The following is a 16103-nucleotide window of genomic DNA, read 5'->3' as shown; positions in this document are numbered from 1 at the left end:
TCTGTAGAAAAGAGTGGAAATCTTTTATTAAACTATTTATTAAACTATGGGAAAACTGCTTTGCATCACAGTCTGTCAAAGATATAATTTACAAATGAGGACATAGAACCTGTATCAACACTTTTCAGATGCAGATTCAAAGATGGTGCACACCAGTGAAAGCAGGAAACAAGCAGTTATTGAAACATCTGACTGCAGGAACAGGAACACAGAAAATACTTTAGATGGACATTTCCAAAAAGGCACAGATTTCTCAATTCACACCTTATAAAAAATCCACATTAGACATATCTTTGATCAATTCTGTAATTAAGTTAAACCATATTTCCTTGTTAGAAAATGGGAAGCTATGTATTTCCAAACTCCTTGACATAATCTGTTACTGTCAGAAACAACTTCCTGTGTCATCAAAGCAAAGGTACATGTAGAGCTAAGGATTGTTACTTCACCCCACAGTTTCCACTCTTCCCTGCTTTATGGTTAATTATTAAATATGTTTTACCCTTTATGTGTTTGGTCATATTTGTCTGGTTGTTGGCGGTAATTATGAACAAAGAGCACCATTTCAAAAACTAGTGAAAACAATTTTACTTTTATGGGGAAACTGGTCAAGGCGAATGTGAATAATTTTGTTATAGAGGATTTGTCGTCATTTGTAAAGCACTGATTTACATTAATTACACAAGAACTGCATAGTGGGAGAATTGGTTTCATTTATCAAAAATAACTCATTTGTTCTATCCCCCGGCACCGGACATCAATGTAACGTCAGAAAGATGTTTGACTCTTACAACTCTAACGTCGGACAGACAGGTTGACATCAAAACCCAACATTTACTAAGTGACATTGAATTTTGGTCACCTGACGTCACAGCCTACATTCAACTAAATACCAACATCTAATGCCTTTGGTGGCCAGCTTCGTGCCTGCCGGGATGCTCCATTCTGTTTTTGAGTTATTATCTGACAAACGTGTGTGTCCTATTAAACAGATTGGCATGATTCTTGAGCATCAAGCAACCAAGCTCTGAAAGGTAACATTTCACCTAAAGGTGGTTCTTCACAAACAAGATTTACAGCAGACCACACCCAGTCATGTCACAGTTTGTGTGGACCTGTACATTACTATAGCAAGGTGAGAAGTTCAGGTCAACAAAGACAACTTACTGTTTAAATAGCTACAGCTCATCTGAATGATTGAGCATGACTATATGACACAAACAAAAATAATTTCAATCTCAATAAAATCAACATTGTCTTGGTCAAATTATACCCTTTAGTAACTATTTACTGAGTCGTCACATAGAAAACCGGTAGTTGTTACTTGGTTCATTGGTATTTTTCCCCTAGTAAAATGGATATCACTTGGTTAAGGGTGATATGCTGTACTGTCCGAAGGGACTGTATAAGTCATAAACCTAAAGTTAAATTACTCAACAAAACAAATAAAGCGAACCAAAGAAGGGAGGCCCATTGATATGTCCCAGTGATGTGGATTATACACAGAATGGTGACCTCTTTTGACCTCTATACAGCACACACTCAAAGCACCACTGCAGGTTTTAAGCTTTCAACTTATTATTTCATCATTGTGACAGCAGTTTTTACATTTGGATCAATAAAATCTTTAGCTGCTTTCAAAGGGCAGTTGCTTGGGCATACAGTATGACATTGACCATGATGAACAGTGAATTTCTTCAGAACACATTGAGAAATGTAGCCTTAGAGTCTACACCAATGGCATTCCTGGCTGTGCATCTGTAGACACCAGCATCTCTTTGAGTCGGGTTCTGGATGATGAGGGAACCTTGTGGGTGGAGGTACTTGTTTCCAAACACGCGTGGCTGTGCACTGACAGCCAAGCGGGTTTTATCAGGTGTTTCCCATGCTACCTCCACTCTAGGAATCCCAGTTGCTACACAGTTTAGCTGAACAGCAACTCCATGTTTAGCGTAAGTTACAGAGGGAGGGCCATTGGTAATTTGTGGTGGGTATGCAGTTACAGTCACTGATACAGGAAGCAGAGAGCTACCATACTCATTTGCTGCTCGGCATACATAGGAGCCCCGATCATAGACTGTCACTTGTTGAATTGCAAGTGTCCCATTAGGCAGTACAGAATATCGTCCAGCTCTCTGTGGCGTGTTGAGGACAACTCCACTGGGTAGGGTCCATGTTAGTCTGAGGGGTTTGCCATTGGTTAGACAATGGAGCAAAAGTGTTTCCCCATTCATGATGCTAACAGGAGAGTTGTATTTGTTGTGGATCTCTGGCTTTCTTCCAGGCGACAATGTGATTATACGTTCCACAAGCCCTCCAGAATTATGCCCCAGGCAGCGGTACATACCAGCTTCACCAACAGATGGGTTACTGATGATCAAAGACCCGTCAGGGTGATGGAAAAACTTAGAGTATCTAGCACCACTACGCAAAGGTGTTCCATTGGGTAAGATCCAAGTGATGTGAGGTAGTTTTGAGCCCTCAAAGGAGCAATTCAAAGCCATGGCATTCCCCACAGTCAGTGACAGGCTATTGGTTTTTGGGCCTCTAATTTGTGGCCTCTCAACAACCTCTTTCACATCCAAATTAACCACCAGCCTGACCTCCCCTCCTTCATTACGAGCTATACAAGCCAGCTGCCCTGAGTCTGTCCTCTTGGCTGAGCGGATTTCCAAGGTACCGTTCTGGTGAACAGTCATTCTGTTGCTGTAGTATGGTGCAGGGAGGATCACATTTCCCGGTAGAACCCACATGATGCGAGGGGTGGGGGTTCCCTTTGCAACACAGTCCACCAGCTTCCGCTGATCCTGGACAGCGGTTATTTTGACGGCACTGGCAGTTTCTCTTAGGCCATTGATCATCGGAGGTGTTACCAGGACTTCCAGCTTGATGACTTTATGGTCTTGTCCTGCACTGTTCCTTGCAATGCAAGTGTAGTTACCGCCATCAAAACGCTGAACCTTTTGAACCACCAGTGTCCCGTCATCCAGGACCTGGTATTTGTCTAATTCAGGGGATATCACTCTATTTGTGGGGGATATCCATGTTTTGACTGGCTTTGGTTCCCCTTTGGTGTTACATCTCAGTGTAACGGTCTCACCATAGAAAACCCTGACAATCTTTTGATCTCTGTCCTGAATTTTTGGTGGGGAAGTTGCAACCTTGACCTTGACTCTGACTTTCATCTCATCCTTGCCGAGTTGGTTCTCAGCGTAGCAGGTGTAGTCACCTTCTTCTGGCATGCCCACATCGTTGAAATACAACGTCCCATTGTCGAATACAAGGTACCTACAGTACATAGGTGCAGGAAGGGAAGGGGAGGAGAAGGATACAGATTGTTACACTGGATCGGTCTGTTAAATGTGCATTAATGCAATGGAATAGCACCTTTTTAATTATATACAATTGTGTGGATTTAGACATCACACATTATGACCAACAGCTTTCTTTACATTGGATGTGCTGATGTGCTACTGGAATCGTATTGTCTCATTTCTGGTTGTTGGTGTTTCTGGTAGTATGTTTTGCTGCTCTGCCTTTATTGAGTTAATTTTGCTATTCCGTACTTTTAAACTTAGTTGAGACCAAGCACTTAATAGCTTTCTCCCTCTTTTAGCTATTTTCTGGCTAATCCCACAGTCGTATATATGCTATTAGGACCTGTGTCCTAATATGGCCAGGGATAACATGTATATCATTCACCCTCTAGCTATCAAGGTGGTGTCTAACATATCACATGAGCTTTGTAGATAACTGGGGGACTTTCTGGGGGACCTGGTCTGAAATCTGGTTGCATCATGATGACAATGTTAGCCTAAATAAATCCACTTTAAGAGGACTGAGTTTGGTTCATTTAAAAAAAGACTACATGTGAAAACACCCTGTGCAGCGGTGGACAGCCTGTCTGGAGCACAGAGACATTTCCTCTGCATCACCTTACCTGTGCATGAAGGCTACCTTGCTGAACTGATGCATGTGTATTTTTGAGTCTGGATCTGTGACTGAAGCCCACGATTAGCCCTCATCATCCTGCTCAACACCCTCTGCTACATTATTATTGGTCTTATAACTACTAATACTTATACTACTATAACTAGTAGTACAAGTATTAGTATTAGTTACTTAGTATTAGTCTTATAAAAATGATAACTATTATTATTATCATTATTATTATTATTAGTATTATTATTATTATTATTAGTAGTAGTAGTTGTATTAGTATTATACATGTCTATAATGAACCTCTTGTGTTGTCTTTCCTCCTGCTAGCCTTCTCTCCTTTTCTCTCTCTCTCTCTCTCTCACTCTCTCTCACTCTCTCTCTTTTTACGTTTGAATGCCCAACCTTAATAAACTGACAAGTAGTATTTACAGTTTGTTCCATGTGTCGTAGCAGGAAACAATAAATTCAGCTGAAATACGAAGGAGTTTTTGGCCTGTAGTAGCACATGCCAGAATTGGTTCATGAAGTAATTTTCTGTGGAAGTTGAGAGCTGTTAATCTCAGGGCGGTGTGCCGCCATTTCAGCACAGAGTCAGGGAGTACTTTCCAATAATAATAATGAGCCTGCTCTTAATTTGATGAGGTAATGGCATATGGACACTTCTAATGAATCTTTAAATGTCTTAATTGATTAATTGCAGGTCTGTTGTTAAGTAAGTCAAAGGATTTGGGTTTTTTAAACACCACCACTAATGGTAGTTTTAAGAGAGCAGGTCGACCTGGGTCACCAACAGAAGTGAATCTACATGTCAAATCAGTTTTATGTTACACTGGCCTGTGGTGAAGAGACGTGCTCATAAACACAGCAGTGTTTACAATAAAGACAGCTCACATTTTCCTTCCTTGGCAATAACTTGGCTAAAAAAAACACATTTATATCCTTTTTCATTCATTCAGTGTTACCACAAACTACAACTTCTACTGCAACCTCTTCAGTTGATTAAGCAGCTCTGAATGGATTTTATCAAACTGCAAAGTTTTGATCTACACATGAGAGTGTGTGGGGTGGGAGGAGGCGATGACGATCTTTGTGCAGATCATGCATGAGCTGCAAAGCCTAATCTTCTTCATTTTAGGGAGTTTGGTTCAGCATCAAAGGCTGAAGAATTCCTGTGCACCTAATCTAAAGCTGCACAATTTGACTAGATTTAGAAAACAACAAAACTGACCAGAAACATCAAGGTTTAAGGCTGGATACTCAGATTTTATGTAAGTCCTGTTTTACCTATGTCTTTTTAATTGCACCATTAAGCAGAAGTTGGAGGATTTCTTTTGACTTTTTTGAACTTCTTGGTTTTTAAGAAAGAGAGGCAGACTAAGTCCCTTTGTGATGCAGGCCAGCAACAGCTCATACCTGCGACCAGGCCTGGGTAATATCCAAAACATGATATTGCAATACAGTCCAGCCCAAATATTGTGATATACAATATTACTGTATTTTATTTTTATTTTATTCTTATTTGTATATTATTTTATGCTGCCACTACAGAACAGTTTTATTTGTCACATGCCAAGGTACCATGAACAGTAGGTAAAGCAGTTAAATGAGGGTCGCACCCATCAGCCTTTTTTTTCCATATTATGAAAAATATGGCTGGAAATATTACGATATTCTGTATTACTGACGATTGGCCCAAGCATACCTGCGACTGCGTCCTCCACTGACATGGTCTTTCTGTTTGACCGGGTTGACCATGGTGCCATCTGGCAGTGCCCAGCTGATGTCAGGGTTGGGGAGCCCAGAGGCCACGCAGTCCACCTTCAAGTCTCCACCGTACACCACCTCCTGACTGGATCGCTGCTGCTTCTGTTCTATTTTGGCCGGCCTGGTCAGCACGTTGACCCGCAGCAGAACATAGTCATCACCCATCTTGTTACGTGCCACACACATGTAGTCACCACTGTCCTCCACTGTCACAGGATGAATGGTTATAGTGCCGTTGCGGAAGACCTTGATCCTGGGGTCAAAACTACAAAAACAATAGAAATAACAGTATCCACAGGACATTTAACATTAAACATTTAAGTGAGGATGTAGAAAAAATGTTATTTAGCTTGTGCTTTTACCTGTACTGAGCATCTACCAGCTTCTTAGAGGGTGTCCTCCAGATGATCCAGGGATCTGGCTTTCCTGTTGCCACACAGTTGAGCAGCAGCTTACTCCCATAGATCACATCTGTTCTCTGGGGGGATGATGAGGTGATACTGGCCTTGGAAGAGGACGGATTCCCTCTTGTGGTCAAGAACACGGTTCTCCTGCTGGATGCCACTGCATTACTGGCTGAACACTCGTATCTCCCAGCATTTCCTGGGCCCAGTCCCCGTATGTAGAGGGTCCCATTGGGGAAGACGATAAGGTTGCGCTTTGTAAAAACCTGGGAGGCAGCGAGCTGTACACCGTCAGGTGTAATCCAGTGGATGACAGGTGGTGGGGCCCCTGTGGCAGTGCAGTGGATGTAGGCCATGCTGCCCTCTGGGAGGGTGGTGTTTTCAAGGTGTGTTTGTTGAATCACAGGTGGCAATGCTGAGACATAGAGGTGGACTGAGACAGTGTCAGCTCCAGCTACACTGCTGCCAATGCACTTATAAATCCCTCTGTCTGTGTAACTGGCCTGGCTGATCCGGAGGGTTCCGTTACTTAGGACAGCCACACGCTGCTGAAGTGACACACCAAGTGGGGCAGCAGCCATGTGCACCTGGTTAGGGAGCACCCATGTGACTCTAGGTATAGGATACCCCTCCACTTTACACTCCAAATCCACTTTGCCGCCAAGAGGCACTGTGATGTCTCTGTTCCGAGGCTGGAGCACCCGCGGATGCTGAGACAGGACCACAAGGTTGACCACCATATTGTCTGTACCATACTGGTTCTGGACCATGCACAGGTACTGGCCCCCATCCATGTGCTGTGTGTTCCTGATGATTAATGTACCATTGGGATGGACCTCAAACCTCTGAACCCTGGTGTTCTGAGCTATACTTGGCCCTGTGTGAATGAAGAGACAGAGATTTCATATATAACAGTGTTTTTTCACACATTCAAAGTGAGTTAGAAAGTAGAAAAGAAAATAAACAATATGCTGTGGGTCACTGATGGGCGACGAAGGTATTGCAAGTGGGCTGGCAAATCATGTTTAAAAACTCCTGTTGTAATTTTTTTCCCTGTATTAATTATGTTGTCAGTGTGGGACCACATTGTACAAAAATGGACAGCTGGTTAGCAACAGGATGAAATAAAAGGAAAGAGAGTCATGAGACAAACAAAAAAGAAAAATTGAGCTTCAGCCACTTTTTCTTAAGTCCTGAATGTTCTTCCATTCATGTTACATTTTAAAAAAAACTATGACCACAATTGTTCCCTCACCTTAACTTTTTTCTTATTCTTAAGGATACATTAAACATACTACATTTGTCATAACCATGATATTTTCATACTGTGATTTCCCTATGAAAAAACACAGTTGGTTGTAATGCAGAGTTCTGCAACTTTGGATTCATTCAGTATCAGCTTTCTGTCTAGTGATAGGGCTCATTTTATGTTTTTAGTCTCTCTAATAATGTAGAATTTCAAAGATCAAAAAAGTCTGGAAAAAGTCTGGGTTTTTTTCCCTGTAAATCTCTACACAGAGCACGATGGGAAATAATCGCAAAGGAATCTAGTCTTGCAAATAGTGACTCTGCAAGATCCGCAGTCTTTACAAGATTTTTTCATGACTTTTATGCTCTTTGAAATTCTCCATTCTTCTTCTTCTGCTTATTATTGTTGTATAAAGTGAGTAACATAACACACTCTAATTGTCATCATTTGCATCTAAAAAGACTGTGTTGGACTTTGCATTTATGATTTCCTGTTTTATTTTGAAATGATTTTCCTTGTGTCCAATCATCCTTGCCTCCCTTACGTATTTAATGCATATTTAATGCATATTTGCTGCTTCCTGTTTGGTGCTGGAGAAGTCGACGGTGTAATTTAACGTCACTATTTGCATGAGCCAAGACTACAGAGGTAAGATAACATCAAACATATTTGATTTCATTGAAACATCATGATGAAAAACGCTCATGATTCTACTCTGACATTGGAAATTTGGTCTGTCACAGTGAAATCACTTCAAAAGTTGTTTGGTGTAAGTTGTCAATTTTATAAGCAAGATCATCTACTCCTACAGTTATGGAAATATCAAAGGAGCTGGTGGTAGATTATAGCTTTCGTACCATGTACATGATCCATTTAATATGTCATATATATTTTTCATTGTTATTCTTTATGGATCTGTAGTTTTCATGACCATATAGGAAATTTATCTTTACTTATGATGAATGTCCAACTATGTTGAACATCTAACAACAAGGACTCCACTAAGAGATATATGTGAAAACATTTCCATTCAGACATCTCTTGTTTTATCTAATATAGGGTTTATATATATAGGTATATATCACAATGTTGTATCAGCATCTGCTCAGTGTCAAAATATTATATCATTAGATATATACTTAATATATGATAATATTCCAATTATTTAACCATTTAATATTTCCCACAACAGTGTTTGTAAATGTAAATGTACGTAAAAAATTTTGAGTCTGAGTCATACATACCACTAGCAACTTTAGTCCATGACAGGAAGGGCTTTGGCTCGCCTATAGCCTCGCAGGGAAGCTGAGCATCTGTTTCAGCTTTCACAGTGAAAGTCTGGAAATTGCTCTTAGTTATCCTTGGCTTCCCTCTTGGAATGGACACTCGTCCAGGTAGCTGGAGCATTCTGGAGACTTCCTGAGTGCTTGCTAGCGGTCTCTCTCTGAATGGATTAGTTTGGGTTGCAGTAATTGTTGGGGCAGGAGTGGCCGTCTGCTTGATCGTCTGCCTAATGGTTGGTTGTAAAGCTGGGGAAGTCAGCGTGTGGTGAGGGGACTGGGTTGTGGGATGGAAGTCTGATTCTCTCCTAGGGTCGGATGTGGTGATGATTGGTTTGACTTGTTGGTCTTGACTGTGGTTGACTGTGATCCTGGGAGCCTCCTGGGTAGTGGCCTTCAATGTAAGTCCTGTTTTAGTTCCTGTTGGAGATGTTTTGGGTAGCGTGACATGTGACACCTCTCTGGATGGGATCACAGGATCAGTACTTGATGATGTAACAGGAGCAGGCGTTGTTATGGGTGTACTTGTGATAGGAACAATAACTCCTATGTTTGCAGTTTCTTCAAGATGCAGATCTACCTCTGACTCACTGCTAGTAGTGTTATTTTGACTGGAACTATAATAATATCTTTCGGGCTCAGTAGGCTGAATGGTCTTTGTGGTAACCTGTTCTGTCTCCAAATCATCTTCAGAAACTCTACTCAGTGTTGTAATTAAGCTGCTCGAAATGTATCCAGAAGTTGTCTTGATTTCATGTTCGATCGGTGAAGCAGCTGAAGCAGATGGGGAGGGCATCTTTTTGGTAGGTGTGTATTGAGAGTCTGATTGATTGTCCTTGACATCTGTTTCCACTGTTGCAGTGGCCCCAAAGGAACTGTTAGAAAATGGTTCAGATCCAAGGTCTCCTTTAACGCTTGCCCTCTGTGTCTCTGAAAGTCTAACAGGGGGAAGAGGGCTGTCTGTAAACCTCTGCTGAGTGGTTGATGTGAGCATATCCAAGATCTCAGGAGGAGACGCATTCTCTACAGTTCTTAAGGTTGTTTGAGAAATCGTCTTTCCGTGACCCACTCCTGGAGAGGTTGTTGGAAATGATGGTGCCGCCGATATGCCTGTGAATAGTGGTTTGGCTGGGGGTAGAAGGCTGTCCTTAGTTTTGGCTGGTAGTAAAGTGGGTTTGGTGGCTACCTCGTTGTCATGCCCGGAGACTGTGCTTTCTGTATGACTCAGTCTGTCTGATGACGCCACTTGGCTGCCAGTGAATGGAACAGTGGTATTGAATTTGGCTGTTGTAACTTGTAATGGTTCTATTTTTAGCTCTGTGGGAGCGGTGGTCCTGACTGTTGCCAGGGGAGCATTTTCAGGTGTGGTGGCAATAAACTGGGTGGGTTCACTCAGCTTTTGTTTCCTTCTGTTTGGTCTTTTTCTCCGATCCCCATTCCTTCTCCTGGAGTTAGGCTGCCGGAAGCGCGGGGGCAATTGTCCTTTAGGCCCCCTCCTTGTAGTGGAGGGCACAAGTGTTGTTGTTGGAGATGCTGTTGTGAGCATTGCTTGGGATTCCAAATACTTAAGTGCTGTATCCTTTGGCTGAGTTTGTAGCTGTGGCGTTGTTGCAGTCTCACTAATATATTTTCCATTTTCTTCTTGGCCTGTCTCGGATTCATTTGGGTTGACTGAAGGGATAATTTGACTTCCACTCGAAGAAAGCTCATAGTCATTATTAGAGCTGGCAACAACGTTGGGTTTATCAGTGTTCTCGCTCCTCTCTGATGCCTTGGACCAATCAGCTGTTTTGACTCCATCAACATCTGTGTTTGTGCTATGGTTCTCTTGTAGAGAAAATGTACTGCTGCTGCTTGCGCTGTTTGTGTTCGCCTGCCAGAAAGTGACAGCATGGAGGGGAACAGATGTGGTCTGTGGGAGGAAAAATACACTGTTTGAAGTTGTGTATAGATCCAAGTTTGCATCATGGGTTGTGTGCTGTATATTGTATGTAGTCTGCGTTGTGTGTGGCTCTGTTGTAGCATCTACTGTGTGTGTGTGCTCCCTGTTTGAGGTCATATCATGTGTATGATCTATAGTGTAGTGATAAGATGTCACATGACTTCCCTGGCCTTGTGTACTGTGTTTATTAGTTTTCATTTGTGTGTGTGGTACTGGAGTGTGTGGTGTTGTGAGGTAATCCTGGCTCTCTCTCTCCGGCGCAGTCACGCCATCTGATGATCCTTCAATAGTTTCTTGTGACTGTGTTGTCTGCTCTGCCAGTGTCGGCTCTGTTGTGTGCTGAACTGGCAGTGGGGTCACAGTATTCTGAACGTTTCTATCTCTAATCTTAGCCAAAATGTCAGCCCATTTCTCTGGGTCTATTTTACTCTTTGTCATATTAATCCTCCTCCTGCTCTCAATTATATTCTTCCTGTCTTCAACACGGGGTCCTGCTGGTTTTCGAAGCACTGGTGGCCTCCGCCACATATTCCTTGATGGATGGAGCCCCCTCCTTCCTGGGGCCACACCTTCTGGAATTCTTCTTCTCTGAGGATCCTGCCGATTAATTGGAGACACCTCCTGAGTTACTTCAGTGCCCCCCGATGCCTCCTCTGTATCCTCTGTGAGGACTTTAATCTGAGTGTTGACCCCTGAGGCTGACTGAGGTCTTGGTAGAACCTTCCTCAAAGGCCTTACCAGCCCTTTGCGCCTGACAACAGCAATTTTTGCAGCCAGCGTATCCACACCATGTTGATTAATGGCAATGCATTTATAATAACCACTGTCTAATAACTGGGTGTGTGGGATGTGTAGAGTGCCATTGGAATAGACCAATGTTCTGGAGGATTTGGCTTTGAAGCTAACTATGTTGTTGCTTGGTAGAATCCAGTTGATCTCAGCATCAGGGGTGCCAGATGCCATGCAAGGCAGGGAGATGGGGTTCCCAGCAAATCCCTCAGTAGGTGTAATTGAGGCATCCTGTCCTGGGAGAGGGCTGGAGGATTCATGCACTGACAGATGGAATGGCAGGACATCCAGATCTCCATGAACCTTGGCAATGCAGTAGTAAATTCCTGTGTCCGTATGGCTGACAGATTTAATGACCAGCCGTCCATCACTGGACACAGACACCCTGTTGTCTGGACTGCTGTATGGTGCCTCCAGTTTGGAGCCGTCTGGCAACATCCAGTAAATTATTGGTTGGCCAGAACTGTGCACATCACAGTACATTTGACTTTGGCTTCCTAGGATAGCACTCAACGCTTTTTGGGTCTTGTTTGTTGAATCAATCAAAACCCACGTCCTTCTCTGTCTCCGCACCAGCTCTGCCTCCACTGTCTCTGAGAGTTCTGTGCTCAGGATCAGTTTCACCACCTTGGCTGATGACTGAAGTCTGTTCAGCTGAAGATCTGCAGATGACTGCATCAGCCATGCTGGCTGGGCCATGACATTAACTTTAACACCTGTGTAGTAGAGGGCATCCTTCTCAGAGTCCTGTCTATACACATAAGTTAGATGAGGCTCTTTGCTGAGCATAATCCCCCTTTGTAGGTGGGCTGGCACATTGCTGTAGTAAGCAATCAGCCTCCACAGTTGCTCATACTTTTCTCTATCAACCGGACATTCGAGATCCACTGACAAAGTGATGTTGGAGGCCAGCTGGAGTTGGTTGACCTGCTCCCAGCTGATCTTGCTGATCTCTTTTGGCTCACCAATGCTACATTCCAGATCCACCTCATTCCCATGTTCATCAGACAGGCCCAGGGAGATGTTTCCAAATGGTTCCCTGAAGTTGTCTATGGTCACGACCTCACTTTCATTGTCCTCAGGTGGGGAAGTCCTGTTGGGAGAGCTGATGATTGGACTGCTGCAGGCCAGGTTCTCCACAGCCTGGAGCTCTTTCTTCTGGAGGTGCCTGGGAGAGTAACACATAGGACACAGCTGGCCACCAGGAAGGGCCTTGTCCTTTTTACATTTCAAGACACCTGGAGTGAAGGGAAATAAAAAAAATGTTCTAAAATCAGACCATGAAGCAGTCTTGACTTATCATCTTTGAATGTTCAGTATAAATCATTGGACATTCTCAGTCCGCTCATGTTTTTCCACAAGAATAAAGAAAGGTCGGAACGAAATTGCAGCACAGAAATGAAAGGTCTAACCTGGTGAGGTTTTATCCCAGTCATGGAGCCACCTCATGTTGCAGTCACAGGACCACGGGTTCCCATGGAGGAACAGACTCTCTAGGTGAGGCATGGTTGCCACCAGCCTGGAGGGAAGTGATGTCAATCCATTGTCTGACAGGTAGAGGTGCCTCAGGGTGGAGATATGGAAGTGGCTCATTAACGTGAAGGTGGTGAATGTCGCTGGGTGCAGCTGCTGAAGTTTGTTGCCTTCCAGCTGCAGAAGTCGCAGAGAGGTGAGGCCCTGGAAGGCATCTGGGTGGATGAACTCCAGTTGGTTGTGGTCCAGGTGTAACCGGGCCAAAGACCAAAGACCCTGAAGGGTATGTCTGTTGATCTCCTTCAGCTTGTTGTAGCTAATCTTCAACATCTAAACCAATGAGCAGCAAGGAAAAAGGAAGTCATCATGAGTGATCATGACATTATGAATCTCTTAAACCATGCCACACCCAATCACAGACATCCATCAGATCCTAGATTTTCCTGAGGTGAGACACTTGTGATGGTGAACAGGGTAGAAATCTTCATCAGTACATTTAGAATATTTCTATTAAATGCAGTGACGCGGAAAGAAGCAGTTCCTGAACATATATGTAAGTGATTGTCTGTTAAAAGAATATTTAAGGACATAATTTGAAACAAATATTTTTTCTCTCTTTCTCTCATATAGTTGTTAAGTTATTATGTAGATACAAGTGTTATCAAAGGTTTTATAATGTCAAGGCTATTTTTAAATGCTCCTTTAGATTCACATTTTGATCCATATTCCAACTGAAGAAGAATATGATTAAAGAAAAAAGGCAGAGTAAGGTAGCATGTAAAGAGAGAAGATGAATGCTGTTCTCTAACACTTTTTAAAGGTCTCACATTGTATAAAGGTAGACGTGTTTTGGATTTTAAAGCAGGTTTAGGTTCTCTATTAATACTGTTAAAGTATCACAGCACTCAGTCCACAGAACTGAGCCTTAAAACGAGCTGTCAGGACTTCTGTAACTTTGTGATGTCACAACAAAGCAGTCACCGCTCTCAACCATGTCCCAAGCCCCGCCCACCTGGACCCACCATCCCACCTTGCAGGATATGGTTTCGCCGAGTGTTTACCTGAAATCGTCTCTATTTTAATCAGAAAACAGAGAGCCAATCAGAAGAGAGGCTCAGGGCCTCTCTTGAGGAAATGTTAAAACTACATCGAGATGGTTTTGGTTGTTAAAACCACAAATATATTTTCTTATGGATATTAACACTTCAAATGTAACAGCACAAAAGTGTAAAATATGGGATCTTCATGATCCATAAAGGTGACTTTTTTTTTACCTGGTCAGCCTAGAAACACAACAGAGCCATGGTCACAAATTTGGACACATCCTGTTCCAAATATGGTGATTGTAGCACCACAGTTTAACAGTCAGTGCTGTCTACACTCCTCAGGGGCACTATAAAACGTCATAAAAAAAATAAATAAAATAAATTCAAAACATGCACATCTCTGTGAAAACATGACAAAGGGCCCACACAAAGAAAGTGAAAGTCATTGAGGTTCAGTGTCTTGCTCAGGGATGCTTAAACCTGAGCTACATTCATTCATTCATTCATTCATTCATTCAGGCGTGTTAAGCCAGCGTACCTGTAGTGATACGAGGTCCCTGAACGCTCCATCAGGTAGAGTGTGGATGTCATTTCCATGAACCATCAGCAGCTCCAGCTTCCTCAGACCAGCCAGTGATTCATCTGTGACCTTATTAATGCTGTTGAACCTGGGGCAACAAAACCACAAAGGGCGGGGTAATGAACATTAGACCCACTGAGGAGAAACGATACTAGGCCTGGATGTGCCATCCCTGCTACAGACCCGAGGTTCATGCGTTCCACATGTTTCGATACAGCCGCTGGGATGGTGATGAGGGAGCGGAAAGTGCAGTGGAGCTCTGTGGGCTGGGGGCAGGAGCAGGGCCGGGGGCAGGAGACAGTAGCAACCGGGGGCAAGATCACCAGCACCAGCAGGGTCTGGAGGACGCACAAGGCGGGAGGGTCCATCTTCATCCGCGGGAGGAGCAATCACAGGAGCTGTCGGTGTGACAGCAGTAATGTTACCAAGCCTGGCACTACTGGCTGTCATCATCATCATCATCATCATCATCATCATCATCATCATCATCATCATCGGCATCATCATCATCATCGTCATCATCATCATCATCATCGTCATCATCATCATCATCATCATCATCATCATCATCATCATCATCGGCATCATCATCATCATCGTCATCATCATCATCATCATCATCATCATCATCGTCATCATCATCATCATCATCATCATCATCGTCATCATCATCATCATCATCATCATCATCGGCATCATCATCATCATCATCATCATCGTCATCATCATCATCATCATCATCATCATCATCATCATCATCATCGGCATCATCATCATCATCGTCATCATCATCATCATCATCATCATCATCATCATCATCATCGGCATCATCATCATCATCATCATCATCATCATCATCATCATCATCATCGGCATCATCATCATCATCATCATCGGCATCATCATCATCGGCATCATCATCATCGGCATTATTATAGTCTTGTGAAAACAATAGTAATTGGAGTGGTTATTAAACCTCTCAGATGAGAGGGGACCCGCGTCTGGCTGCAGGTCCGGGGGGGGGGCCCTCCGCCCCATCACCGATCAACTGCGGTGACTATGCGCACACTGCGCTGCAGCCAAAGGGCTTCCTACATATTTCATTTTAACTTAAGCTTATTTCGTTGTATTGAAATATAGATGCTCTTACCTCAAACCCTTGATAGCCTTCCTCTAGGGATCTCCTCATGTTCCATTCCAACATGGACTGAATCAGGAAACCGCACAGTTGGAGTAGAAGTCGAGGAAAAAAGTGAAACTTATCAGACGAAGGAAACAAAGTAGGTGTTACAGAGAAAAAGAAAAGACGGAAGAGAAAAGAAAAGTAAGTAAGCACAGAAGAGAAATGAGCACAGACTTCATGTGCAGCACTCCTCAGTGCCAGTGTGCGCCGTGGAGCTCCAGAAGCACTGAGAGCGGCTCCGCAGCGCGCACTGTGGAGGCGCAACAGGAGGAGCCACGGCTTTTCCTACAGGACACAAGAGGCTGCAGAGAGCTTTCAGTGGGAGTTCTTCAGTGGGACTCCACTGAGAATACGATACTGTAACACAGCCAAGCACACACTCATGCTGCTGAGTGTGTGTTGATGTCGCTGGGATGCATTCGGTGAGTCACACTCAAACCATGAGAAATTA

The 16103-nt window shown here is 43.3% G+C and overlaps 1 protein-coding gene across 1 annotated transcript; it reads right to left on the bottom strand.

Moving 5' to 3' along the window:
* Positions 1 to 16068, bottom strand: mxra5a (matrix-remodelling associated 5a). Its single transcript, XM_071464839.1, has 8 exons — positions 15620 to 16068; positions 14653 to 14867; positions 14428 to 14557; positions 12783 to 13173; positions 8604 to 12608; positions 6069 to 6987; positions 5645 to 5971; positions 1 to 3288 (listed from the first exon to the last, which is right to left on the bottom strand). Exons 2-8 carry the CDS (start codon positions 14841 to 14843, stop codon positions 1698 to 1700), a joined length of 7554 nt encoding a protein of 2517 aa, XP_071320940.1. The 5' UTR covers positions 14844 to 14867; positions 15620 to 16068; the 3' UTR covers positions 1 to 1697.
* Between the last annotated feature and the right edge of the window lie 35 nt (positions 16069 to 16103).

The sequence above is a fragment of the Trachinotus anak genome, unplaced genomic scaffold (genome assembly GCF_046630095.1).
Source record: "Trachinotus anak isolate AG129_WGS33_773 ecotype Australia unplaced genomic scaffold, CSIRO_AGI_Tana_v1 ptg000026l, whole genome shotgun sequence".
NCBI lineage: Eukaryota > Metazoa > Chordata > Actinopteri > Carangiformes > Carangidae > Trachinotus > Trachinotus anak.
This window is presented reverse-complemented; position numbering and strand designations above follow the sequence as displayed.

Excerpts from the sequence above, each read along its gene's own strand:
- mxra5a (XM_071464839.1), bottom strand. The coding sequence starts at position 14,843 with ATGAAGATGGACCCTCCCGCCTTGTGCGTCCTCCAGACCCTGCTGGTG. Across the intron at positions 13,174-14,427 it reads GGGACCTCGTATCACTACAG|ATGTTGAAGATTAGCTACAA; the intron begins GTACGCTGGCTT and ends TCATTGGTTTAG. Across the intron at positions 6,988-8,603 it reads ATGGACTAAAGTTGCTAGTG|GGCCAAGTATAGCTCAGAAC; the intron begins GTATGTATGACT and ends TCATTCACACAG.